The sequence below is a fragment of the Petaurus breviceps genome, unplaced genomic scaffold (assembly GCF_028583685.1).
Source record: "Petaurus breviceps papuanus isolate PSGF00001 unplaced genomic scaffold, PetGlider_PUasm1.0 184, whole genome shotgun sequence".
Taxonomy (NCBI): domain Eukaryota; kingdom Metazoa; phylum Chordata; class Mammalia; order Diprotodontia; family Petauridae; genus Petaurus; species Petaurus breviceps.
Window position 1 is genome coordinate 13,347,276 of NW_027185793.1, and position 26,708 is coordinate 13,373,983.

The 26,708-nt window shown below is 34.6% G+C and overlaps 1 protein-coding gene across 1 annotated transcript in view; it reads left to right on the forward strand.

Moving 5' to 3' along the window:
• The window catches only part of LOC138161219 (fibrillin-2-like), a 152,583-nt gene that overhangs the window by 64,811 nt on the left and 61,064 nt on the right, over positions 1 to 26,708 (forward strand). The window contains 5 exon segments of the mRNA XM_069088046.1: positions 814 to 939; positions 6,584 to 6,709; positions 8,866 to 9,012; positions 11,170 to 11,238; positions 12,327 to 12,452. Of these exon segments, the coding sequence (XP_068944147.1) occupies positions 814 to 939; positions 6,584 to 6,709; positions 8,866 to 9,012; positions 11,170 to 11,238; positions 12,327 to 12,452 (594 nt within the window).

Consider the following 26,708-nt stretch of genomic DNA (forward strand, 5'->3'; position numbering starts at 1 on the left):
CAAAAATACAATCCTGCCTGCTTTCTTCATATTCAATTATGACTTTAAGTCAATAACCGTTTATAGTGACTAAACAAGATATATGTAACTAATTGACAAGATATATGCGATATCCATGTGTATAGAATTTAATTTTTCCTAGGTATAAAAGTAAGCCAAAATCTTTTGAGTGATTATATGTTTCATTTGGGAGATTCAGAAATGTGAATGGTTTAAGGTACATGTAATATATAAAAAGCAAAAAAAAATATATACCGAGATAGTGGATCAATGATGTCATCAAATAAATGTATGACTAGAAAAAAAATTAGGTCAGTCAGGTGAAGAGAACAAGAGATAACTTACAAATAACACACATTCTGTTGGTAAGTTACATATGAAGAGATCTAGAAGTCCTACACATATTCTGTAGATTGCCATTGGCAGATTTATGGGGAAAAATGGGATAAGAGTTGATCATGCATGGTTCCCTGTCATTGCAGGAAATTCCTCCATAAATAAAATCACAGTTCATTGAAGAATATGAAAATTCATTTAAAAGGAAGCCAAATGACAAACATTGTTCTTACACAGTAGTTGTATCGCAGTATTATCTGAATTATATGGAGCAAAAAAAAAAACATTTTACTATCACTACCAAATTTGATCCATCACCTTTCTAAGATTGTAGAAAAGCTAAAATAATCAGTAGTATAGAAAATCATATAAATTCAATATACATTACCTTAGACGTATAATGCAATTATAAATGTCAGAATCATTCTTTTCTTGGATTACAGAAATTTTTTTCAACTGTAATTATTTGTTATGCAGATATTGATGAATGCCAAGAATTGCCAGATTTCTGCCAAGGTGGAAACTGTATCAACACTTTTGGAAGCTTCCAATGCTTATGTCCACATGGCTACTACCTCAGTGAGGAAACTCATATCTGTGAAGGTGGAGCAAATTCTTACAAATAAAGTAGTATTTATAGAAAAATTAGAGGTTACTTCTAGAGAAAAATATCCAATTTACTCAATGTTTTAAAAATAAATGTTAAAAATTGTTTTTACATGCAACTGGGAAATAAAATATATAGGCAATGGGGCATAGACATCTATCTTGCCCTACAGGACTATATTCCTGGGAGGGCAAAGGAGGGCAATAAAAGAAGGGTGGGGGGGTGATAGAAGGGAGGTCAAATTGGGGAAAGAGGTAATCAGAATTCACACCGTCTTTGGGTAGGGGGAGGGGAGATATGGGGAGAAAATTTGGAACTCAAAATCTTGTGGAAGTAAAAGTTGAAAACTAAAAAATTAAGTAAAAAAAGAATATCCAATTTACAAATTCTGCGAGAGAAACCTATTTATCTGGGCCCATCTCACTTCTTTCCAAAAGCTTTGTGGGTCCTCAAAATTATGTAGAATGTTTAAAAATATTTTCTTTTAAATGTTCATTTAAATGGTTCATGGCATATTTAACATGTTGATGTTATCATTTTCCTTCTATTGTCAGAGCAGTTTGGAGATACTTTGTTGTTTGTTGTGTTATTTGGAAATACTTAGTTACTTTTCATTTATGTCAGACTCTTCATGGCCTCTTTTTTGGGTTTTCTTGGGAAAGATGCTGGAGTGATTTGCTCTTTCCTTCTTGAGCTCATTTTTACAGATTAGGAACCGAGGTAACTTGAGGTCACTCATGAAGATGAGTTTCCCTGATTCTAAGCCCATTGCTCTATCTACTACACCACCTATCTGCCCCACTTTGATCCTAGTCTCTATTGAAAAAAAAAGATGAAATATATTAATTCAGAAAATGAGAATGCCTCATGAGAAGTTGGAAAAACCTGAAGTCAAATTCAGCCTCAGACACTGTGTGACACTGGGCAAGTTACTTAACCTCTGGTTGCCTCAGTTTCTTCAGTCATAAAATGGGAATAACATTATCTCACAGGGGTGTTGTGAGGATGAAATGAGATAATAATTATACAGTGCTTAGCTCAGTACCTGGCACATAGCAGATGCTATATAAACGTTTATTCCCTTCCTTTAACTTCTTTGGGCTGCCACAGCTACTCCCACCACTCCACCGGAGCTACTGAGTTCTTTCATCAAAACTTACATTCAGGACTTTATTAGAATATCAAAATTTTACATGAATTTCCTTTATTTTTTCAACAAGCAAACATCACATTGCATAGACTACTGATTTTAATTATTATTGAATTTGGTAATTATAACTGGAAGAGTGAGGGAAGGGGCAAAAGACCCCTGGCAGAAAAATAGTTTAGTGAAGAATGACTTTTATCTTGTGGATCAGTGGTCACCAAACTTTTATTTTTATTATGTACCTCACCTATAAAGCATTTTTGAGCAGTCATCCCAATGTGTCCATACATAATATGTTAATGTATATTTATGTATATAATATAAATGCACAGCTGCATGAATACATGTAAAACTTCCACAAAAGATAGAAATAGGAATTGAACTTGTCATTTTATTGATATGGGGAGTAGTTGGGCAAGGAAACTGTCAATTGATGCATGTCAACACCTTATCTGCAACTTTTGAATTTAATATTTTCCCCAATTACATGTAAAAACAATTTTTAGCATTATTAAAAAAAATCAGGCTCCAACTGTTTTCCATCCCTCACTTCTGCCATCCCTCCCCCATTGAGAAAGCAAGCAATTTGATATCGTTTTTACATGCGCAGTCATGCCAAACATTTCTATTTTAGTGATGTGAAAGAAAACACACAAAAAATCCCAAGAAAAATAAAAAGTATGTTTTGATCTGCATTCAGACTCCATCAGTTCTGTTTTTGGAGATGCAGAACATTTTTCATCATAAAATCCTTCAGAATTATTTTGGTTCATTGTATTACTGGGAATACGTAAGTCATTCACAGTTGATCATCATACAATATTGCTATTATTGTGTACAGTATTCTCCTGGTTCTGCTCAGCTTCACTTTGCATTAGTTCATGTAAGTCTTTCAGGTTTTTCTGAGAGAAAACCTCTCATTTCTTGTACCACAATAAAATTCCATTACAATAATGTGCAATGACTTGTTCAACCATTCCCTAATTGATGGATATCCCCTCAATTTCCAATTCCTTACCACCACTAAAAGAACTGCTAGAAAAATATCTTTGTACATACAGATCCTTTTCCTGTTTGTCTTTTATCTCTTTGGGATATGGACTTCATAGTGGTATGGCTAAGTCAAAGGGTATGCATAGTTTTATATCCCTTTGGCCATAGTTCCAAATTGCTCTATAGAATGGCTGAATCAGCATACCACTTCACCAACATTGCATTATTATCTCAATTTTCCTACATCCCCTCCAAACATTTGTCATTTTCCTTTTCTGTTACACAAGCCAATATTATACGTGTGGGATAGTATCTCAGAATTGTTTTAATTGCATTTTTCTAATCAAGAGTAATTTAGAGTATTTTTCATAAGACTATGGATAGCTTTGATTATTTCCCCTGAAAACTACTTGTTCGTATCCTTTGACCATTTATCAATTGAGGAATGGTTCTGGTTTTTGTAAATTTGACTCAGTTCTCTATATTTTTGAAAAATGAGGTCTTTATCAGATAAATATGTTGTAAAATTTTTCACAGTTATGATTACTATGTAATTCTTTCCATCCTATTTCCCCCATTTATCCTATCCTCTCTCTCCTTTCACTCTGTGCATTCTCAAAAGTATTTTGCTTCTGGCTTTTTTCTTCCCCAATGTGTTCTCACTTCTATTTCCCACACACCTACCCTTTATCTCTTATCCTCTTCTCCTTCTACTTTTCTGTATGGTAAGATAGATTTCTGTACCCAAGCTGAGTTTGTATATTATTCTCTCCTTGAGCCAATTCTGATAAAAGTAAGATTCATGCTCTCCCTCCCCACTGCCCCCATCTTCCCTTCCACTATAAGACTTCTTTTATGTTAGATAATTTACCTCATTCTACCTCTCTCTTTCCCCTTCTCTCAGTACATTCCTCTTTTTTTTTTCTTTTTGGAGGGCAATTGGGGTTAAGTGACTTGCCCAACATCACATGGCTAGTTTTTGTGTTAAGTATGTCTGAGGCTGGATCCGAACCCGGGTCCTCCTGACTGCAGGGCCAGTGCTCACTGAGCCACCTAGCTGCCCCTACATTCCTCTTTCTTACCCCTTAATTTTGTTGTTGTTGTTGTTTTGAAAATAATCATCCCATCAAATTCAACTTGCACTCATTCCCTGTCTATGTATACTCCTAACTGTTCTAATAAAAAAAAAAAAGGTTTTAGGAGTTACAAATATCATTTTCCCATGTAGGAATGTAAACATTTTAACCTTATTGAATCCCTTATGATTTATCTTTTCTGTTTACCTTTTTATGCTTTTTTGAGTCCTATATTTCAAAGTAAAATTTCCTATTCAGCTCTGGTGTTTTCATCAAGAATGCTCTTTTCCACCCTGGAGCTTTTACAAGGGTCTAGGTCCCAGTTCCACTGCAGCTGTAGTCTGGTGTGTTAGTGCTCCTCTTCTCCCCAAAACCCAGGACTGCAACCCAGATCTGAGTATGGGCAATGAAACACAGTTCTGCCCCTTGTTCCAAAAAAGTAACACCTGTAATCTTCTGACCAGTTTTCTGACTCTCTTATCCTTTCTGGGCTGAGCGGTCCACAAGCTGCCACTGACTTAGTTTTCCCCAAGACCTACTGATAGTTTGCTGGGACAAAACAGCCTGTGATGGATTATGCTTCACTCTTACCCCTGTGCAACAGATCTTTCCTGCTGACCTTCTAAATTGTCTGGGGCTAAATTACTTCACTGTGTCCTTTTGTGGTTTCTACCACTCCAGTATTTGTTTTGGGGCATTATTTAAAGTCATTTGGAGGGGTTTGGGGGAGAGCTTAGGTGAGTCCCTGCCTGTTTTCTGCTATCTTGTATCTGCAACTTTTAATTTTAGAGAATTGGCCTGAGGTAGTAAAGGTTAAGTGAAATGCACACAAAAAAATATGTGTCAGAAACAGTACTTGAAATCAAGTCTGACCCGGTCTTTGAAATTTGTTTTCTGTCCATTATGCTATAGTGCCTTTCATTATAAAAACAATATGAATTTTTAAAGGATGAGATAAAGATGAAATAATATTTAATCTTCTAGTAAATCTGGGAATCACTGGAGTTTATTGAGTGTAAGTGACATGGTCAGTCCTGTACTTTAGGAAAATTACTTTGTATATGTAGTGGGAGGATTAGAAAGAAAAGAGACATGAGACAGGAGAACCAACTAGGAAGTTATTGCAATAGTCTTCAGGTGTGAGGTGATGAGGGCTGAAACTTGGGTGATTCATTATGTATTAAAGTTAAGTGTGCTAGTGTGAATAGAGATAAGGGAGAGAGATGTGAGAGATGCAGTGGAAGTAGAATAGCAAGATTTGGTAACTGACTGGATCTGTAGAGTGAGGTACAGAGAAAGGAATTGAAGGTGACACTGAGATAATGGTGCCCTTGAACATAATAGTGAACTTTGGAAGAGGGTGGATTTGGGAGGAGAGATAATTTAATGAAAGCTGGGGTGCTGGTTAAAACATGTTCATTACAGTTCATCCTGTAAGATTCACTCTGTCCCATCCAAGACAAAAATAGGAAAAACCTTTGTCACTTCCCCAGAAAATAGAGTCCACCCACCAAGGGGGAGAGTAACTGAAGGCCCAATGGGACTTGAGGTCAGGGAATGGATATTATGCAGAAAGAACACACCTAATGGCATCTGTGCAGCTGCTGCTATGAGTTGTCCCAATATCAGTTTAGTTGAATTGCCTTGAGGGGCCCATTCTGGACTTACAAGGAAGGGAGGTCAAGAAATTGTACAGATGGCAGCGACTAGGTATTGCAGTGAATAGAGAGAGCACTGGCCCTTGAGTCAGGAGTACCTGAGTTCAAATGAGGCCTCAGACACTTAACCCAAAAAACTAGCTGTGTCACCTTGGGCAAGTCACTTAAACCCAATTGTCCTACCTTTCCCCTTCCAAAAAGAAAAAAAAAAGAAAGTGTACAGATGGAAGGAAGAGACAAAGTAGTAGATATGCTGGATGATAAGGGTAGGTGTGATTGTATGAGAAACAAACCATGGGAATGGCTATCACAGAGAAGATCAGATATTACCAATCTTTCTACTCTCTAATTAGAAAATTACACACTCTTTGAAATTAAGCCATGGTCCCTTTGGAATCAGACCACCAGAATCAATTACAAAAAGTGTTTTTAAGATAAATGTTATGTTATTCTATCATGGATCTATTATAGTCCAATATGAACTTCTAATATTTAAATTAATATGGCAGAGTACAAAGACTGCCAGCTTTTAGAATAGGAACACCTAATTTCCAGCCCAGTGCTTCAAGTACCTCACTAAAATTATAAGCTATAGAAGACAAATCTATCAGTAAAGAGAGTTTTCACACTAGGAGCTCCTCACCCCAAAGAAATTTTCACACAAAGAGCTCCAAAGAAATACACTTATATTTTATGTTAGGAAATCTTCTGCCTTTCTATTATTCAATAGTCTCTGGCTAGCAATCATAATTTATTCTTTTTCTAGACTTTGATGAATGTTTTGCACATCCTGATGTCTGTGGGCCCGAGACCTGCTATAATATATTGGGAAATTGCACCTGCATTTGTCCTCCTGAATATATGCATATCAATGGTGGACATAATTGTATGGGTATGTGAAGTTCTACATTATATATTATTATTGTTATGATTTTTTTAGATTTCATCTCATTTATATAAACTGTTAAAAAAACATGACAAATCTTTATGACTGATCACAAATTTGGGAAGTCAGTCACACTTCTTGTATGTGTAAAGTTTGAAACCTTTTGTCAGAATATCACATTTTCTAAACTTACATATAAAATTGCTGAGATTTAAAAATTATTTCAATACAAAAAATAAATATTGAAAGATAACATCAGCAAACTAGAGGTAGTGAAAATTCTTCTCAAATCACATTTAGGTCTTATTTATAAGATATTAGCTTTACCTAAAAACACCTAAAATTTTAGAGATGAAAGAGACCTTAGTGGTTATCTAGTCCAACCCCTTCATTTTACAAGAGATAATTGCCAAGAAATTAAATGCATTATTTCAGATCATGCAGACAGTAGGTGACTGAAAAGTAGGATTTCATGTTTAACTTCTCATTTGAAAATTATTAGCTTGACAAAATTCAGAAAGAAATAAGTATAGCATACAATTTGATAAACTCAGGGATCCTTACTACTGCGTTGTGGACTCACTATATAACAGAAATGTCTGAGAAAACTAGAAAGCAATTTGGTAGAAATTAAGTTTAGACTAACATTTTATGCTATATGCCACAATAGACACTAAATGGACACAGGATCTAGACATAAAATGTCATATCATTAAAAATTAAAAAGACCAATAAAGGAGATACCATTCATAACTACAAACAGGAAAAGATGTCTTGACTAAAAAAATGGACAGAGATGATAACCAAGTCATTACATCAACAATTTTGACTATATAAAAAGGTTTTGCACAAACAAAATCATTACAATTAAAATAAGAAGAAAAGCGGGCAAATGGGGGAGAATCTCCAGCAAACTTTTTGTTAAACTCTGTTATCCACAATAGAGAGAGAGAGATTTTATTAAAAGGTCCTTCTACAATAGATAGGTGGTCAATCAGTTCTCAGAAAAAGAAATACAAGCTATCAACCATATGAAAAAAAATTCAAATCACTAACAGTAAGCAAAATGCAAATTTAAGCAACCCTGAAGTTCTACCTTACAGCCATCAGATTGACAAAGGTAAAAAAAATGGAAAATGCACATTTTTAAAAGGGATTTGGAAGGGCAGACACAGTTAGTGGAATTGTGAATTGGTCCAACCATGCTGTAAGTCAGTTTGGAATCCTTTTCTATGTTACTAATCTGTACTTACCCATCAATACCACTATTAGGCATAAGACCCCAAAGAAATGAAACAAATAGTGAAAGGACCCATATGCATAAAAATATTTGTGGAAGTATTTTTTTGGTGGTATGTGAAAAAAAAAACCCACCTAGAGTTAAAGGAAGATGCCTATAAATGGGGGAATGCCTGAAGAAATCACAGTATATGAATGTAAGGGGAAATTATTATATGGGGGGGGGAATGATGGAAAAGATGGATTCAGAGAAACTTGGGTAGACTTGTATGAACTATTGCAGAGTGAAGTGAACAAACTCAGGAGAACAAATTACATAACAACTACATTGTACAAAGGAAAAGATTTGGAAAGAATTAAGAACTGAACAATACCACAAACAAACATAACTATAAAAATAGACTAATGGTGAATGACAAAGAGATGCTGGACAAACAGTATATAGTATGACAATTTCAGACATGGTCAATGTGTGAAATTGTTTTGCTTTGGCGGTTTTCATTTGTTACAAAGGAGGGCTTTCATTTTTTTAAGATCAGAACATCATGTTGTGGAGGGAGACTAGTGATATAGTGAGACCAAAAAAAGAAGCAAAGAAAAAAGCTCCAGCAAACATTTTTTTTTAAGTTCACAGATGATAGCTGAAAGCAGTTGAGAAAGAGACAGACAAGTAGGACAGTTTTTAAACTGTTGGATGTTAGAAAACAATCTGCGCAAAATATAAACAATTTCATATAAAATTTTTTTTCTTTGTTCTTTGCATATGGAAATGATCATGTTTTCAAATTTATATTAACACAATTAAAAAAGAATTTCTAGCCCACTCAAAAAAGCTTACCAGAGGTTAGGTCTACAATTGTTTGAGTTTCAGCAATGGACACCTAGTTTATTTGTCACCTTACAACTGTTTGTTCTATTTATAGACATGAGAAAAAGCTTTTGCTACCGGAATAAAACCACCTATGAAAATGAGCTGCCCTTTAATGTGACCAAAAGGATGTGCTGCTGCACATATAATTCTGATAAAGCTTGGAATAAGCCTTGTGAACCATGCCCAACTTCAGGAGCAAGTGAGAATTTATTTTTATAATTCTCTTGAAGGTCAATCTAGAAACCTGATTGTCCATTATAAAAACTGTGCCCTAAACCCAGTGCAATTTTAGATGTGAGAGGCATTGTGATGTAGTGCAGAGCTTGGAGTCAAGAAGGATTAAATAAAATGCTGGTTCAGACATTCACTGGCCATATGACCCTGGGAAAGTCACCTATTAAAACAAGTTTCTTCATCTGTGTAATGTAAATATTTATCCTTATAGTACCTACTCACAGGTTTGTTGTGAGTTAAGTGCCTTTACAGACCTTAAAATGATATACATATGTGAGACATTATTATTATTATTATTTAAATACTTATGCACATAAAATCAGGACAGTCTGGTGACTGGAGGAAATATGCTTTGGGAGTTCAAAGACTTAAAATGAATGGATCATTTTGTTTTATGCCTGGAAAACTGACAGAAACTTTGTGTAATTCTATAGTATATGTCTAATAAAACTGCAGCTGAAATTTTTTCTGCTTCATAATAAGCATTGTTTTATTGTATGTTTTCTGTATTTTCAAGTCTTTTGTCCTGTAAAATTATATTTGTTGGGGCCTGAGTTCAAATTCGGCCTTAGATACGTGACACAAAAACTAGCTGTGTGACCTTGGGCAAGTCGCTTAACCCCAATAGCCCTCCAAAGAAAAGCTATATATATATTTGTCCCCCCAAATTTATATGAATAACTTACATTCCCAAATGAACCTCCTTCTTCTTACCTGTATTCCTGCAGCACCTTGGTTTAAAAAACAGTACACTGCCTGTATGGCCTTCAGCAGGTCAAATAATGTCTCTGGGACTGATTTTCCTTATTTTAAAGTAGGGGAGATCCCATATATTCTAAATTGAGGATCCTATGGCTCCCATTTTTCAGAGAACTTCAAAATTATATGAACCATTTAAAATATTTGTTTATAGGTATTCTTTTAACTTATTAAGGAATTTTTTTTTGGGGGGGGTGTCTTGATGTTACCCATTTTTAAAGGTCAATGCAAGTTGCTTTTATCTTGATTGCTAATTGATATAATAATAGTTAACATTTACCAAATGCTGTGATAAGCTTAGCTTTACAATTATCTCATTTGATCCTCACAACATTCCCAAAGGTGCATCCTATAATCTCCATTTTATAGATGAGTAAACTCAGGAAAACAGATGTTAAGTGACTTGCCCAGTGAGACACAGCTAGTAAGTATTTAGGTCTGTTTTTGAACTCAGGTTTTCTTCACTTCAGGGTATAGTAAACTCATACATGAAAAAAGTCTTTCTTGTAATGCAGGAAGCACCCAAATTGTTGCCCAGGTTCTTGCAAGCAGTGCATGTCGGTAAAAAGGCTCCATCTATCAACTTCTTTTACTTCACTTTCTGGCTTCAAGGCCAATTCTCATTTATTATAACATGCTGCCTGCATTTGAATGAAAAAATAAAGCATTGAGGATGTATTAAAATAAGAGGGAAATGTCTCTGTTTAGAAGAAAAGAATACCATGTAAAAAAGGCAAATATGCAGTAAATTTTGTCAAAGTTATATCAGTTTTTGAAATAGCCATTTTTGTTGAAATGAATGAAAAATATGAATCAAATCAATATCTGATATTTTGTACTGACTAAAACCTAGTTTCAGTACATGTTAAAATAGAGGAAGGATAAGAATCTTTTTTTTTTCTGTCTGCCTTTTGGAGGGCAGTTGGGGTTAAGTAACTTGCCCAAGGCTATATGGTTAGTTTTGTGTGTGTGTGTGTGTGTGTGTGTGTGTGTGTGTGTGTGTGTGTGTGTGTGAGGTCATATCCGAATTCAGGTCCTCCTGACTCCAGGGCCAGCACTTTACTCATTGCGCCACCTAGCCGCCCCTCTATCTTCTTAACATGAAAAAGTAGTACATTTCTTCTGTCTACAAGCACAATTAAGAAGCCAAATTCCCAGGAAAACAATATTATCATAGCCTGCACCTTTATTAGTAATATATAATTGAAAGAGTTCTAGTTGAAATGAATATATATATATACATATTATGACTATAAATAATAATAATTATTGACTAATCATTTTAGAAATTATGTGAAATTGTTTGCATTGGCTGTTAGTATTTTTTTAACCAGTGTGCATTTGCTTTATTTTGATTTTAAAGTTGAATTTAAAGCCATATGTGGAAATATTCCCGGATTTACCTTTGATGTTCAGACGGGCAAAACTGTAGGTAAGTTTTTTCTTTTGTATTAAAAATCATTAGAGTGTTTTAAGATAGCACAATACTACAGGAAATCATGATTCTTTTTCTCACTTCTTGATCCTTTGCTAAGCCTCTTCAGATGCTGAGGTTTTGGAACCTGGTTTTCTGCTAACAGAAAAGGATTGTCATTTCTTAAAAGAACTACATGTTTGTATATTCCTGAACCATTAAAACAATACTTAAATATGACATATTTTAAAAATACATTTATGCCATAATTTCCTTATTGTGTGGTATGCAGGAATCAATGAGTCTAAAAAGTTCATGAATGTTGGGCATGTCTTACATTCATTGATTTCCTATGTGTCAGCATTCAGTGTTTCATATCCAGAAAAAAATATCAGGTTAAAGCACATGCTACCAAAATGTTGCCATTTTATAATTTCTTAAATTTATAGTGCTAAATTTCTAAAACAACTGTAAGAAGGAAAAAACACATTGTGGTTGTTCAATACTAACTCCAAAGTGTCTCTTGAAAGGTGAGCAAAATTGAAGAAGTTTTCTCTCACCTCCACTTCCACCCAAGCCAGATACAGCTATCTGGAAAATAAGTTGTCTTAGAGCATGTGTCTTAACAAAATAATACGGGGAATGCCAAAGTTTGTGTTGAATTTTTCAGTAATCTTTTCTACTAAGTCCGATTTAACTACTAGAAGACAGAATTATTTCTTTCTAGATGCATTTTTTTAACTTGTGACTTTTTCTTCCTCAAAGGGAAAGTAATACTGATCATTTTTCAAAGAGATGACATAAGTTAAGATAGTTTCTTTTATGTATAGCTAAATTAGAATATATTGTTTCTAATGAAAGTTCACTCGGAGGCAATAAAATATTATGGGTTAGTCTATTTAATACATTCTCTTCTTAGTTGTTGGAGGAAAGAATCTAGATTATGGTTTATATGTTTTATGTACCACAAAAGTATTTATGAGCTCAAGTGGCATAGAAACCACTCTTTCAAATCATATACACACAGTAGTGTAAATTGTTACAAAGAAAGTGAATGAAGAAAAAGAAAAACCTCAGTAAACTTGATTACATCTGTTCAATTTCAGACATTGATGAATACAGTAAGATTACAGATATTTGTGCAAATGGTGTTTGTATTAACCAGACTGGCAATTTTCACTGTGAAAGTCCTACAGAAATCAATTATAATGATCTTCTCTTGGTCTGTGAAGGTAATTTCAAAATATAAATTTGTTTTCATAAAATCAAGCTTCTTATAATAATTTCTTTGGAAGGGATAGAGATTATATGATTTAATTAGAATTAGGAACTCTGTATTTTTAAATTTTATTTCATTTACAGTTTCATAGGCCCTCTCTGTAACCCCTCACCTACTCTTTGAGATAGGAAGAAATAAAATAATATATGTATATATGTGTGTACATATATATATACATATATAGTCATATGAAATATTTTCTCATTAGCCATGTTCCAGAAAAATGAAGAAAGGAAGCAAATGTGCTTTGATCTGCATTTTGAGTTTATCAGTTATCTCTCTGCAGGTGGATAACATTTTTCATCATGAGTACTTTGGAGATGTGGTGTATCACTGTCTACATTGTTCTCCTGATTCTACTCACTTCACTTTGTGTCAGTTCATATAAGTCTTCCCAGGTATTTTTGAAACTGCCCTTTATCACTTCTTACAGCATAATAGTAATCCATAAATTGTTTAGCCATTCCCTGATTGATACACATCATTTAATTTACAGTTTTTTGTTACCACAAAGAGTTGATATATATGTCTGTAAATATGTGTATGTATACACACACACACATATATATATATATATATATACATACCTATAAATCCTATTCTTTTTCCTTTGATTTCCTTGGGGGAATACACCTAATAGCAACATTGTTGGTTCAAAATACAGTTTTATAGCTTTTGGAGCATAGTTCCAAATAGTTCTCCAGAACGATTAGACCAATTCACAACTCCACCAACAGTGCATTGTTGTCTCTATTTTCCCATATCTCCTTCACTATTTGTCATTTTTTCCTTTTTATCATCTTATCCCATCTGATGTGTGTGGAGTGGTACCTCAGAGATGTTTTAGTTTGCATTTAATTATTAGTGAGGGCAACTAGGTGGCACAGTAGATAGAGTGCTGGCCCTGGAGTCAGGAGGACCTGAGTTCAAATTTGGATTCAGAAACTTACTAGCTATGTGACCCTGGGCAAGTCACTTAGTTAACCCTGCTTGCCTCAATTTCCTCATATATAAAATGAGCTGGAGAAGGAAACAGCAAACCATTCCAGTATCTTTGCCAAGGAAACCTTAGTGGGGTCATGGCAGTTAGAGATGATTGAAATAACTGAACAACAACTAAAATTATTAGTGATTGAAAGTATTCTTTTATGTGATTATTGATGGCTCTTAATTTCTTGCTCTGAAAAATCTCTGGTCATAAACTCTGACCATTTATCAATCGGAGGACAGCTCTTATTTTCATAATTTGGCTCAGTTCCCTATATATTTGTGCAAACCTTTTTTTTTCAGTGATATGTACCTAAAATTATCCGTTTTACCTCTTGTGAACCTCTCTTGCTTGGTCATGAACTCTTCACGTCTCCACGAATATTACAAGTAATTTCTTCCATGTTTTCCTATTTTGCTGTATCATCCTTTATGTCTACATCACATACTCATTCTGTGTTTCTCTTGGCATACAGTGTGAGATGTTAGTCTATGCCTAGTTTCCATCAAACTGCTTTCCAGTTTTCCAAACAATTCTTTTCTCAAATAGTGAGTTCTTACTTCAAAAGCTTAGATCTTTGTGTTTATCAAACACTAGCTTACTATGATACATTAGGTACATTGTGTACCTAATCTATTCCACTGATCCACCACTCTTATTTCTTACATAGCACTAGATTATTTTAACAATTACTGGTTTGTAATATGATTTGAAATGTAGTCCTTTCACATATTTCATGATTCGATTGATATTTTTGACTATTTTACTAGATGAATGTTGTGATGGTTTTAGCACTTAAACAAGGTAATTTAATTGATATGAAACTGATTAGGTAAATAAAATTTGATGGAATTGTCAGTTTTACTATATTGGTTCAGTCTTTCCATGAGCAATTATTATTTCTACAGTTGTTTAGATTTGTCCTTATTTTGTGATGGTTAAGAACTGGAAATTACAGGGATGCCCATCAAATAGGGAATGACTAAACAAGCTGTGATATATGATTGCAATAGCATATTATTGTGCTATAAAAAATGACAAGCAGGATGATTTCAGAAAAAAACTTGGAAAGACTTAACATGAACTGATACAAAGTGAACAAAACCAGGAGAATTTTACACAGTAAAAACAATGTTTTTCCATGAAGAACTGTGAATGACTTAGCTATTTTCAGCAATACAATGATCCCAGACAATCCCAAAGGACTAAGCATGAAGCATGCTATTTGCCTCCAGATAAAGAATATATATTGTTTTAGTACATAGTGAAGCATGTTAATTTTAACTTTCTTTCTGTTGGATATTCTTTTAAATTTGTGTTGTTTTAGTCCTTTTTTCTTTAATAGAACTGGCCTAAATCTGAGGAAACCTCAGAGGTCCTCTAGAGAAAGAGGACACTTCCTATGGCTCTTGTTCTCCTTCCTTCAGCATAACTTCTTTCTGTAGTAGCTCCCAGAACTTGTGGGGGACATTTGTGCCATTAGAATTTTTCAAGTGAAAATGTTTGAAAGCTACTATCTAACAGTTTTATCTTCATATTGTGGGGTATTTTTTAAAGCTTTTTTTTTGGAGGGCAACTGGACTTAAGTGACTTGCCCAAGGTCACATGGTATTCATATTGTTATATATGAAAACAATATGTGTGTACACATACATATATTGCCTTGTGATATGAATTATTTTGTCTGTTCCACCATACTGAATGTTTTCCAAAGTATAACAGTAATAGTACTAAATTACTTTATTTATTAATTTATCATTTACATGTGTCATATGCTAAGAGAGAATTAATATAATTAATTCTAAAATACCTGTGCATAGAATAACTGGTATGTGAATTAGTCACCATAAAATTTTAAATCCTACACTGGTTTCTGTTGTTCACCCAAAATATACCTATGAGGCTGAACAGTTGCTGAACTCTTTGTAATATCAATAAGAAATTAATAGTACCTTTTATTTGTACAAATATGCTTTTAAAATATCTAAAATCTCATTTAAGTTGGAATGCTCTGGAAATGAAGGTCTTCTAAAAATTTTAGCCTTTTTAATTTAATTCCTATAATTGAGAAACTTTTCTAAAATGTCCATTAATAACTAGGTAATTTGGTATGATTGAGAAGAAGACTTTCTGGTTAAATTCTTTGACTAACAGCTACATAGTTGCATAACTGAAACTAGAACTGATCTTCTCACTCCTAATCTATTAATCTGTCCACTACACCAGGAATTGTACTGTGTAAATCACTGTACCATGCATATTATATTGTTAATTACTCCAGCTGTAGTTCTTTAGTTTTTTTTTTTTAATTGCATGTTTCCCAGTTTGTGGATCTTAGGTTCTCTATGACTGTTAAATGGACTTTAACAGCTAAAATTAGCATAGCTTTTCACAGTGATTTCTTAAACTCTTATCAAAAGACATCACAAAGGTAGTTTTTAAAATACTAATATTTATGGGTTTTGTACAATATCGAATCTTCTTATTCCGTGCTTTTGATTCCTAGTTTCATACAGAAGGCTAAGGGTTTTGTTTGCCTCAGTACCAGTTAATCAAAACATAATGCTAAATAATAAAGTGCCTCACTAAGTATTGCCTAATGAAAGTGTATGAATCTTTTGTGAAAAATACTTTCATTGTTATGAAAAACTAAACTTTCTTTTAAATTACACATATAGCAGATGTTAGAAATTGGACTGAATATGTATTGGCAAAAGGACATATCACAGAAACTGATATTTTAAAATATATTGTTTCAATATAAACAATCTCAAATAAGAATTTTAAAGTACTAACACCCATAAGACAAAATACTCCATGCAAATAATTTAAAACCAAACATTTCTTTTTAAAAATTTATTTTATTAAATTTGTTTATCTACTTTTAGTTTACAACATTCAGTTCTATGATCCCTTGAGTTTAAAATTTTCTCTCCCACCCTGGCCCCCTTTCCCCAAGGTGACACGCAATCTGATAAGAGCTCTACAAATACTTTCCTATTAAGCCCAACATTTCAAGTCAATCTTTTCAATAAAAAAAACTGAGGCTTTCCCTCATATCTAGCAAATTGTCAAAGATGAAAAAAGGCAGGATGGATCAAAGTTGAAGGGGTTTTGGAATGATAGACTAATATTGTTGGAGTTATAACTTGGAATTATAATTATTTTGCTTTGTCCATATCCTTTGTCCCAGAGATGCTACTGTCAGGTATATGCTTCCAGATGGTCATTGATAAATAAAGGCTCAAATCCATGTCAAAATTGTTAAAAAAACACTTTTTGTTGTACCAAAGTACTAAATAAAAAAGTCGATACTCATTGATTAGGGAGTGTCTGAACGGTTTATGGTATGTGAATGTAATGAAATACTATTTTTCTATAAGAAACAAAGAACATGATAAATTCAGTGAAGTATTAAAAGACTTACATGATCTGTTGCAAAGTAAAAGTAAGCAAAGCCAGAACAATATCCACAGTGATTATAATGTAAATTTAAAATTAAAACAAAAAAAATGGAAACTGAGTAGTGAAATTATAATAAAAAAACATGAGACAATACCTCTGTAGCAGCAAGCACCCCAGCGTCCCCAGGGTGGTTGCCAGCACAGGTTCTTAGATCTGCTTTGTTAAAGGAAAGCAACTCAAAACGGGTTAACAAGATTACTTTTATCAGTCAAATATGTATCGTTTAGTTCAGGGGAAAAAGGTCAGCACCCCGAACTTCAGAGTATACAGACAGAATTATCAAGACAGAGAAACAAATCAAGTAGACAAGTTTCCAAACTGTTCAACCATTACATCCATACCAAATCAACATCTGGGTTTTTCAAAGCTGGAAGGCTCTCAACAATGGCTTCCCAGAGTCTCATCTGATCAAATCACAGAACACTTCTCAAAGTGAGCCCCAAAGCAAAGCCTCACATCAGGGATTATATAGCCTGCTCCTGGCTCAGAGAATGTAACAACCTTCTGGACCCACTGGCCAATCAAAAAGTATCTACTGAAAAACAAGCCTCCCACTCCAGGCTCCAGGTGCACTTTAGCCTAGGGGCAGGGAAGATCTTAAAAATTTACATTCCCGTTACAACCTCCCTCTACTTCTTATAGAGGTGGGAATCCACTGGTGTGGAAAATTGCATATTATGTCAGATTTTTATGCTTTTAATGGTTTTGCTGATATTTTTATCTTCATTTCTAAAAATTCTTTGTTAAAAGGGGGGTGATTCTCTAGGAGGATATGGGATAGAGACACAAGGGAAATGGAAGTGATAAAAATATCAATAAAATTTATTTTAAAAAACTAGTTATTTGCAATATCATATGAAATGTCTCCAAATCACTAAAAATAAGATACTCAAATCAAAATACCTCATACACAGCAAATGATAGAAATGAGAAGAAGCCTTATGCATACCAATATATTCATAGCAGTACTTTTGGAGAAGTAAGTAGCTTAAAACAAGTAGATATCCTTAGATGTGGCTAAACAAATTGTGGAACATAAATGTGTAATAGAATATTATTAGAAATCATAACAAATATCTGCTATGCTTATTATATATTTTACATTTTTGTTTTAGATCATAATGAATGTTTGGAAATTCCTAATGTTTATAGTCATGGCTTATGTGTGAATTTGCAAGATCAATATGTCTCTCACAGTGGCTTTAAAGCATCACAAGACCAGATCATCTGCATGGGTGAGAAATAATTTCAGTCTTAATCCTTAGAAATATTCCAAAATAAATAAAAATAGAGAAAATTTTGTATTTAAGTATGCATTTGAAATGCTTCTTATGTGCCTCACAGCAGAGTTAATGTCTTAAACACTGTAAACATTTAACTAAGCTATTCTTAGGATTCTTAGGCACAGGTTTCTGGGTGTTTTTAATAATGATCTACAAAAGCAGTATACTTTATTTTTTAAAAATACTACTTATTTATTTTTAGCATTCATTTTTAGCATCCAAATTCTCTCCTTCCCCTTTTAACCTTTCCCATCCACTAAGAAAGCATGCAAAATATCAATTATGTATGTGAAATAATGTGAAGCATATTTACAAATTAGCTGTGTTGCAAAATAAAAAGAAAATAATAAGCAAGAAACATAGAGAAAGTGAAAAAGTCATCTTCAATTTGGACTCAGAGTTCATTAGCTCTCTCTGGAGGAAGTGCCATGGGTTCTTTGGAATTGTCACGGATTGTTGTCTTGATCAGAGTAACCAAGTTTTTCATGATTAATTATCACAATATTGATATCACTGGGTACAATGTTCTCCTGGTTCTGCTCACTTCACTTTTCATTCATTCATGTAAGTCTTTCTAGGTTTTAAGTACTCTTAAAGATAGTACAAAAATAGGAAGTTGGACTGCTTCTCAGTTTTCTGTTAAAAGTATCAATAACTAAAACTTTTACCTCTCTATTTATCAGAGATGACCCTGGCTTCTAGTCTTTCCTTTTTGCACCCACTTTAAGCAACTTCAGGGTTGTTGTTCAGTCAGTCATGTCCAATTCTGTGTGATCCTATGTACCATAGCATGGCTGGCCCTTCTAGCCTCGACTCTCTCTTGAAAGTCTGTCCAAGTTCATATTTGGCGTTTCCATGACACATCTTCTGCAATTTCCTTTTCCTTTTGCCTACTATCATTCCCAACATCAGGGTCTTTTCCAGTGACTTCCGTCTTCTCATTAAGTGGCCAAAGTATATAAGCTTCACCTTCAGTGTTTGACCCTCCCGTTAATAGCCTGAATTAGTTTTTTTAAAATATTGACTGATTTGACCTCCTTTCTGTGCCAGGGACTCCCCAAAGTCTTCTCCAGCACCACAATTCAAAAGCATCAATTTTTCAGTGCTTATCTTTCCTTATATTCCAACTCTCACAGCCATACATCGCTACTGTCAGCCATTAAAATCCAAATAATCCTAAAGGTATTTAGTTACTCTTCACACCTTAATGTGTGAGATAAATATCAATGATACGTTATTTCTATTATTGTCATTTTATTACTATTATTATTTTATCATTTTTTGTTATTCCTACATGTAGTTTATGAGTTATGACATAGTGAATACTTTCAAGGATCTATGATTATGCTCCTTTTACAGATAACGTTGGCTTTCTGGCTAGCTCAGTGACTTAGCCAAAGCTACACAGCCACTATTCAGACTCAAGTCTAATGATGTATCACACTTACAGCCATTTAGTATAACTGTGGCTGCCAAATACATGTCCTGCCTACCAGTGTGCTTATGAGCTTCTCTGAATTTTGTCCTATTGATCTTTGGCCAGATCCATACTCAGAATTGTTTTAGCATAGCTCAGCAAGTCAACATAGGACCTGCAAGACCTGACCCAAACCTTAAGAACCAGGATAGAGCATTGTCATGAAAGTCCAGAGAGGACAGTATCTAGGAGAAGAGGGTGATCAACAGTGTCATACATTGCAGATAGGTCAGGAAAGAAAAGGCATCAGAGTAGTACTTTAGAAGATACAGACAGTGAAGGAAATACATAAAAAGAAAACACTGAACATCTTTGGTGAACTTGTCTTTTTTAATAAATTCATTTATTTTAAGTTTTCAACATTCACTTCCATAAGTTTTTAAGTTTCTCCACCTCTTCTGCCCCAAGACATCATGTAGTCCAAAATATGCTCTACAAATACACCTTATTAAACATATTTTCACATTAGTCATATTGTATAGAAGAATTAGAATGAATGGGAGGAACCATGAGAAAGAAAAAACAAAACAAAACAAAAAATGGAGCAAATAGTATGCTTCTAGCTGCATTGAAACTCCATATTTCTTTCTCTGCAGGTGAATGGCATTTCCATCATGAGTATTTGGGAGTTATTTTAGGTTCTTGTATTGCTGAAAAGAGCTAAATCTATCAAAGTCAGTCATCACACAATGTCACTATTACTATGTACAGTGTTCTTATGGTTCTGCTCTCTTTACTCAGAATCAGTTCATAAAGGTCTTTCCAGGTTTTTTCTGAAGTATACCTGTTCATCATTTCTTATAGCACAATAGTATTCCATTACATTCATATGCCACAAGTTGTTCAGCCATTCCCCAATTGATGGGCATCCCCTCAACTTCCTCTTCTTTGCCACAACAAAAAAGAGATGCTATATATATTTCTGTACATTTGTGTCCTTTTCCCATTTGTATGATCTCTTTGGGATACAGACCTAGAAATTGTATTACTGAGTCAAAAAGCATGCACATTTTTACAGCCCTTTGGGCATAGCTCCAAATTGCTCTCCAGAATGTTTGGATTAGCTCACAACTCCACCAACAATGAATTAATGTTCAATTTTCTAACATGTCCAGAATTTATAATTTTCCTGTTTTGTCATGTTAGCCAATCTGACCAGTGAGATGTGGTACCTCAAAGTTGTTTTGCTTTCCATTTCTCTAATCAACAGTGATATAGAACATTTTTTCATATGATCATAGATAGCTTTAATTTCTTCATCTGAAAACTGCCTGTTCATATCCTTTGACTATTTATCAAGTGGGGAATGACTTATATTTTGTAAATTTGACTCAGTTCTTTATATATTTTAGAAATGAGCCCTTTAGCAGAGACATTGGTTGTAAAAATTCTTTCCCAATTTTCTGCTTCCCTCCTAATCTTGGTTGCATTGGCTTCATTTGTGCAAAACCTTTTCAATTTAATGTAATCACAATTATCCATTTTGCATTTCATAATGTTCTCTATCTCTTGTTTGATCATAAATTCCCCCATCCTCCATAAATCTGACAGGCAAACTATTCCTTGCTCTCCTAATTTGCTTATAGTATCAACCTTTATGTCTAAATTGTGTAGCCATTTGGATTTTATTTTAGTATGCGACATAAGACGTTGATCTATGCCCAGTTTCTGCCATATTATTTTTTCAGTTTGACCAGCAATTTTTGTCAAATAGTGAGTTCTTATCCCAGAAGCTGGATTCTTTGGATTTATCAAACAGTAGAATACTATAGTAATTGACTATTGTGTCTTTTGTAACTAACCTATTCCGCTAATCTACCGCTCTGTTTCTTATCCAGTACCAAGTAGTTTTAATGATTGGATTGCTGCTTTATAATCCAATTTAAGATCTGGTATGACAGGCTACATTCCCTAGCATTTCTTTTCATTAATTCCCTTGATATTCTGGACCTTTTTTTCTTCTAGATTAATTTTCTTAGTTTTTCTAGTTCTATAATATAATTTTTGTCGTTTGATTGGTATGGTACTGAATAAGTAAATTAATTTAGGTAGAAAAAGCAGTATAGTTTCAACTGAAATTATGGACAATAGGGTTTGCATTTATATAGTGCTTTAGGGTTTACAAAACCCTTTTCTCAGAATAATCCTCAGTGAGTTGGATAGTATGGGCATTATTATGCCCATTATCAGATAAAGATATAGATAAAAATAAAGAAATAAAGCCTGAAAGGGGTCAAATGACTGACACAGCTCAAAACTGGATTTCTGTTTCACCACTATGCCAAGACCATCAAGAAATTCATTAATTTTCTTTCTCTTAGCATCTCAATGCCATGTGTTACTGTCCCTCTCTCACTGTCACTAACCCTCTTTTCAACTCTACCTCCATTCCTAAAAGGATATGTAGTCATTTCCTTACGGAACCAATCCCCATTCCCTCTGACATCTCTAACTAAAACATTCCTCCCTGACCCCTACTACATGTGTATTGCCTTCTCTATTAGTATGGGGCTTTAAGACTAGGGTCTATTTTGCTTTCTTGAATTTGTATCTCTAACACTTAACTTAGTCCCTTGTAGATAGCTTAACAGCTTTTTCAGTCATTTATTGAGACACTATTGTCAGCCTAATTTTATGCTACTCAGTCTAGGATGGGGGAATTAGGGTAGGGAAATAATTATATAACTTTTTTTATTTCTCAAGTAGCTTAAGTATATCCTGAGAAAGTATCAAAATATTTCTATTTTTTCCAGTATTGTCTAGTGAAATGTATAATTATTTATGTCTTGGAGAAAGTACTTGAAAAATATATGTATGTAGTTTTAGATTTACTGTTTACACAGTATAATAAACTTAGTAGGAATACAATTTTTTCAGCTTTAGGATACTGCCTCATGACAGGGACCTAGATGAGATCAATCACTCATTCAGTAAACTTTAAGCAAGTACTCTGTGCCAGTCACTTGTGCTCAATGCTAGTGATACAAAAAGAGGCTAAAGACAATCCCTGCCCTCAGGGGCCTAACAATCTAATGGTGAAGACAACATGCAAACAAATATATAGAAAGGAAACTATATACAGGGTAAATGGGAAATAATTGATGGAGGTAAGGCACTAAAATTAAGGTGGGCTGGAGAAGACTTCCAGCAAAAGATAGCATTAATTAAGAAGGCAGAGGGTTCAATAGTCACCACAGAAAAGAAGAGAGTATTCCAGGCATGGTGGACAACCAGAGAGAATTCCCAGAGTTGAGAGACAGCCATAGGAGATTAGGACCAGGTTGTATAGGACTTTGAAAGCTAAACACTGGGATTTACATTTTATCCTTGTTATTCATTCTTACTTTTTTTGCCTTTTGGAGGGAATTGGAGGGTTAAGTAACTTGCCCAAGGTCACGTGGCTAGTCTTTGTGTTAAGTGTCTGAGGCTGGATTTAAACTCAGGTCCTCCTGGCTCCAGGGCCAGTGCTCTATTCACCACACCACCTAGACGCCCCTCATTCTTAATTTTAAAAGAAGATCAGGGACATCATAGGGTAAGGACTTGTGTCTTAATTGGATTTAAGTGAAGCAGAGTTGTACAGTCATTGGTCCCACTCTTTCATACAGAGTCATCAAAGTCCACTGGCAAGACAAAAGTCAAGGTGACTGGGGTTGGCCCACAATGCAGTGGATTATCTCAGAGTCTTTGATGTCTGACCAAGCTCTAAGTGGTTCATAGCACCTGCTTCAACCTCCTTCATGCCTGTTGGAATAAATAGACGTTTTATCCTAAAGACAATAGGAAGTCCTTGTTTAATATGGGGAAGTTGCATGGTCAGATCTGCCTGCTTTAAGGAAAAGCACTCTGGCAGCAGACACTGGAGGCAGGAGGAAGACCAACTAGGGTGCTGGAATAATCTAGGCAAAAGGTGATGATGACCTGAACCAAAGTTGTAGTTGTGAGTGGAGAGCAGGGGTCAGATGTGCAACATCTTGTGAAGGAGGACATGAGAAGATCTGGCTACTGACTGGATATGTGAGGTGAAGACAAGTTCAGAATCCAAGATTATAAACCTGAGTGACTGAAGTGAACCAGAACCAGATACATTACTGCAGTGATCTAAAGGAAAACAACTGTAAAAGGCAACTAAACACTAATGCAATGACCAGTTTGATCCCTTTGAAAAAAATTTTGCTTGTGAAACCTGAGCAGTCTACCAGCATCATTCCAGGAACCTGAATTACTTCCATTTGACATGTCTTAGAGAGATTCTAAAGATCATCTAGAGAGATATAAAGTACCAGACACTGAAGTCCTTTCTTGAGCTAAACTGCCAAGCATTAAAATTCTACGACAGAAAGGGCAAGTCTGATGAGCTTGTCATGTTGTTTTTGAATGCCAAATGTACATTTGCCTAAAAGACTATTTTAAGGAGAACTCATACAAGGCAAATATTCACATGGTGGTCAGAAGAAGTAGTACAAGAACACTTTCAAGTTCTCTCTAAGAACTTTGGAATCAGTTGCACGACATGGAAGATCCTGGCAAAGGACCATTCAGCACAGCATGCCCACATCAAAGAAGTCACTGTGCTCTATAAAAAGCAGAATTGCAGTAGCTCAAAAGAAAGCTGAGATGCACAAATTTAGAGACATCTGCACTCCACATGTTCATGTGGACTATTTGTGCAAAGCCTTCTGAGTTCATTTTGGTCTGATCAGCCACAGTCACTGTACCTTAGCTATCACATAGTGATGACATTTTGAACCTCTTTGAGAATAAAGAACAACCGAGCAACCAACCAATCCCGTGATGCTCATTCAATCCTTTATCTTTTTTTCAAATAGTATTTTATTTTTCCCACAATTACTTACTTATTGAACATTTTTAGCATTCATTTTTACAAAATTTTGAGTTCCAAATTTTTCTTCTCCTTCCCCTCCCCTCTTCTTAAAATGCTTGATATAGTGCATATATGTAGAAAGTCCATATATATATATATGTATGTATGTATACTATCATATAGAACATAACTCCATGTTCATCGCAGTTGTGGAAGAAACAGATCAAAAGAAAAAAACATAAGAAATAATAAATCAAGTGAAAAAATATGCTTCGATTTACATTCCGAATCCATCAATTCTTTATCTGGATATTGGTAGCATTCTCCATTGTGAGTCCTTTGTACTTGGCTTGGATCACTGTGTTTGTGTGAAAAGCTGAGTCATTCATGGTTGATCATCACACGATGTGGCTGTGTTTTCCTGCTTCTGCTCATTTCACTTTGCATCAGTTCATACAAATCTTTCCAGGTTTTTCTGAAATGTACCTGTTTGTTGTTTCTGATTATGAAATAGTATTCTATTACATTCATATACCACAGCTTGTTCAGTCATTTTCCAATTGATGTGAATCCCCTTAGTTTCCAATATTTTGTCAATACAAATAGGGCTTCTATAAATATTTTTGCACATGTAGTCTATTTACCTTTTTATCATATCTTTGGGATACAGACTGAGTCATTGCTAGGTCAAAGGGTATGCCCAGTTTGATGTCCCTTTGGGCATAGTTCCAAATTGCTCTGGTTAGATCAGTTCTCAACTCCACCAATAGTGCATTAGTGTCCCAATATTCCCACATCCACTCTAAGATTTGTCCTTTTCCATTTTTGTCATATTATCCAATCTGATTGGTGTGAAGTGGTATTTCAGAGTTGTTTTAATTTGAATTTCTCCAATTAAAAGTAATTTAGAACAATTCTTCATATGCCTATAGTTATCTTTGATTCCTCCTTCTAAAACTTCCTGTTCATGTCTTTTGACCTTCTCTGAATTGGGGAATGGTTGTATTCTCATAAATTTGACTCATTTCTCTAAATATTTGAGAGACAAGTCCTTTATCAGAGACACTTACAGTGAAGATTGTTCCCTAGCTTTCTATTTTCTATCTAATCATGGTTGCATTGGGTTTTTTTTTGTATTAAAGCTTTTCAATTTAATATGATCAAAATTATTTATTTTACATTTTGTAATGCTCTCTATCTCTTTTTTGGTCACTATTTCTTCCCTTCCCCATAGAACTGACAGAGTATTTCTTGCTCTTCTAATTTGATTGCTTCATTGGTTATGTTGCCTTTTAGGAAGATGTAGTTTCCTTCCTTATGTCTTTTAATTAGGTCCATATTTGCTTTTACTTTTACTTCATCTGAAGCATAATAGATTCTTCTCCAGCCCATTACCTTTACTCTATGTGTGTGTGTGACTTTCTGCTCCAGATGTGTTGTTTGTAAGCAACATATTGTAGGATTCTGGTTTTTATTCACTTCTGTTTTATGGAAGACTTCATTCCATTCACATGCACAGTTGTGATTACTATCTGTGTATTTCCCTCTATCCTATTATTCCTCCTGTATGTCCTCTCTCTTCTTTTACCCCTTCCCTCCTCACCAGTTTTTTTTTTTGTTTCTATCTACCACCTCTGATCGGCCCTCCCTTTTGTCAGTCAGTCCCTAACCCCCCCCCCCCCCCCTTTAATTAATCTCCTCCCCTCCTACTTCCCTGTCGGGTAAGATAGATTTCTGTATTCAGCTGATTATGTCTCAAGGTCATATATGGCCCTCTGGTCCTCAAGTGTAGACCACTGACTGAATCTATTTCAGTCTATTTATATTTCATTGAACAACATTTTTTCCCTTGATGTATTATGCTTAATTTTGTCGAGTAAGTGATTCTTGGTTAGCCTACTTCCTTTTCCCTCTGAAATATCATGTTCCATGACTTTTATTCTTTAATGTTGCAGCTGCCAAGTCCTGAGTGATCCTGAGTGTGATGCCACAATATTTCAATTGTTTCTTTCTGGCCACTTGTAGTATTTTTCCTTGATTTGATAACTCTGAAATTTGGCTATAATATTCATTGGAGTTTTTATTTTGGTATTTCTTTCCTGAGGGAATCAGTGGATTCTTTCAATGCCTGTTTTGCCCTCTGGTTCCAGGATAACAGGGCAGTTTTCCTT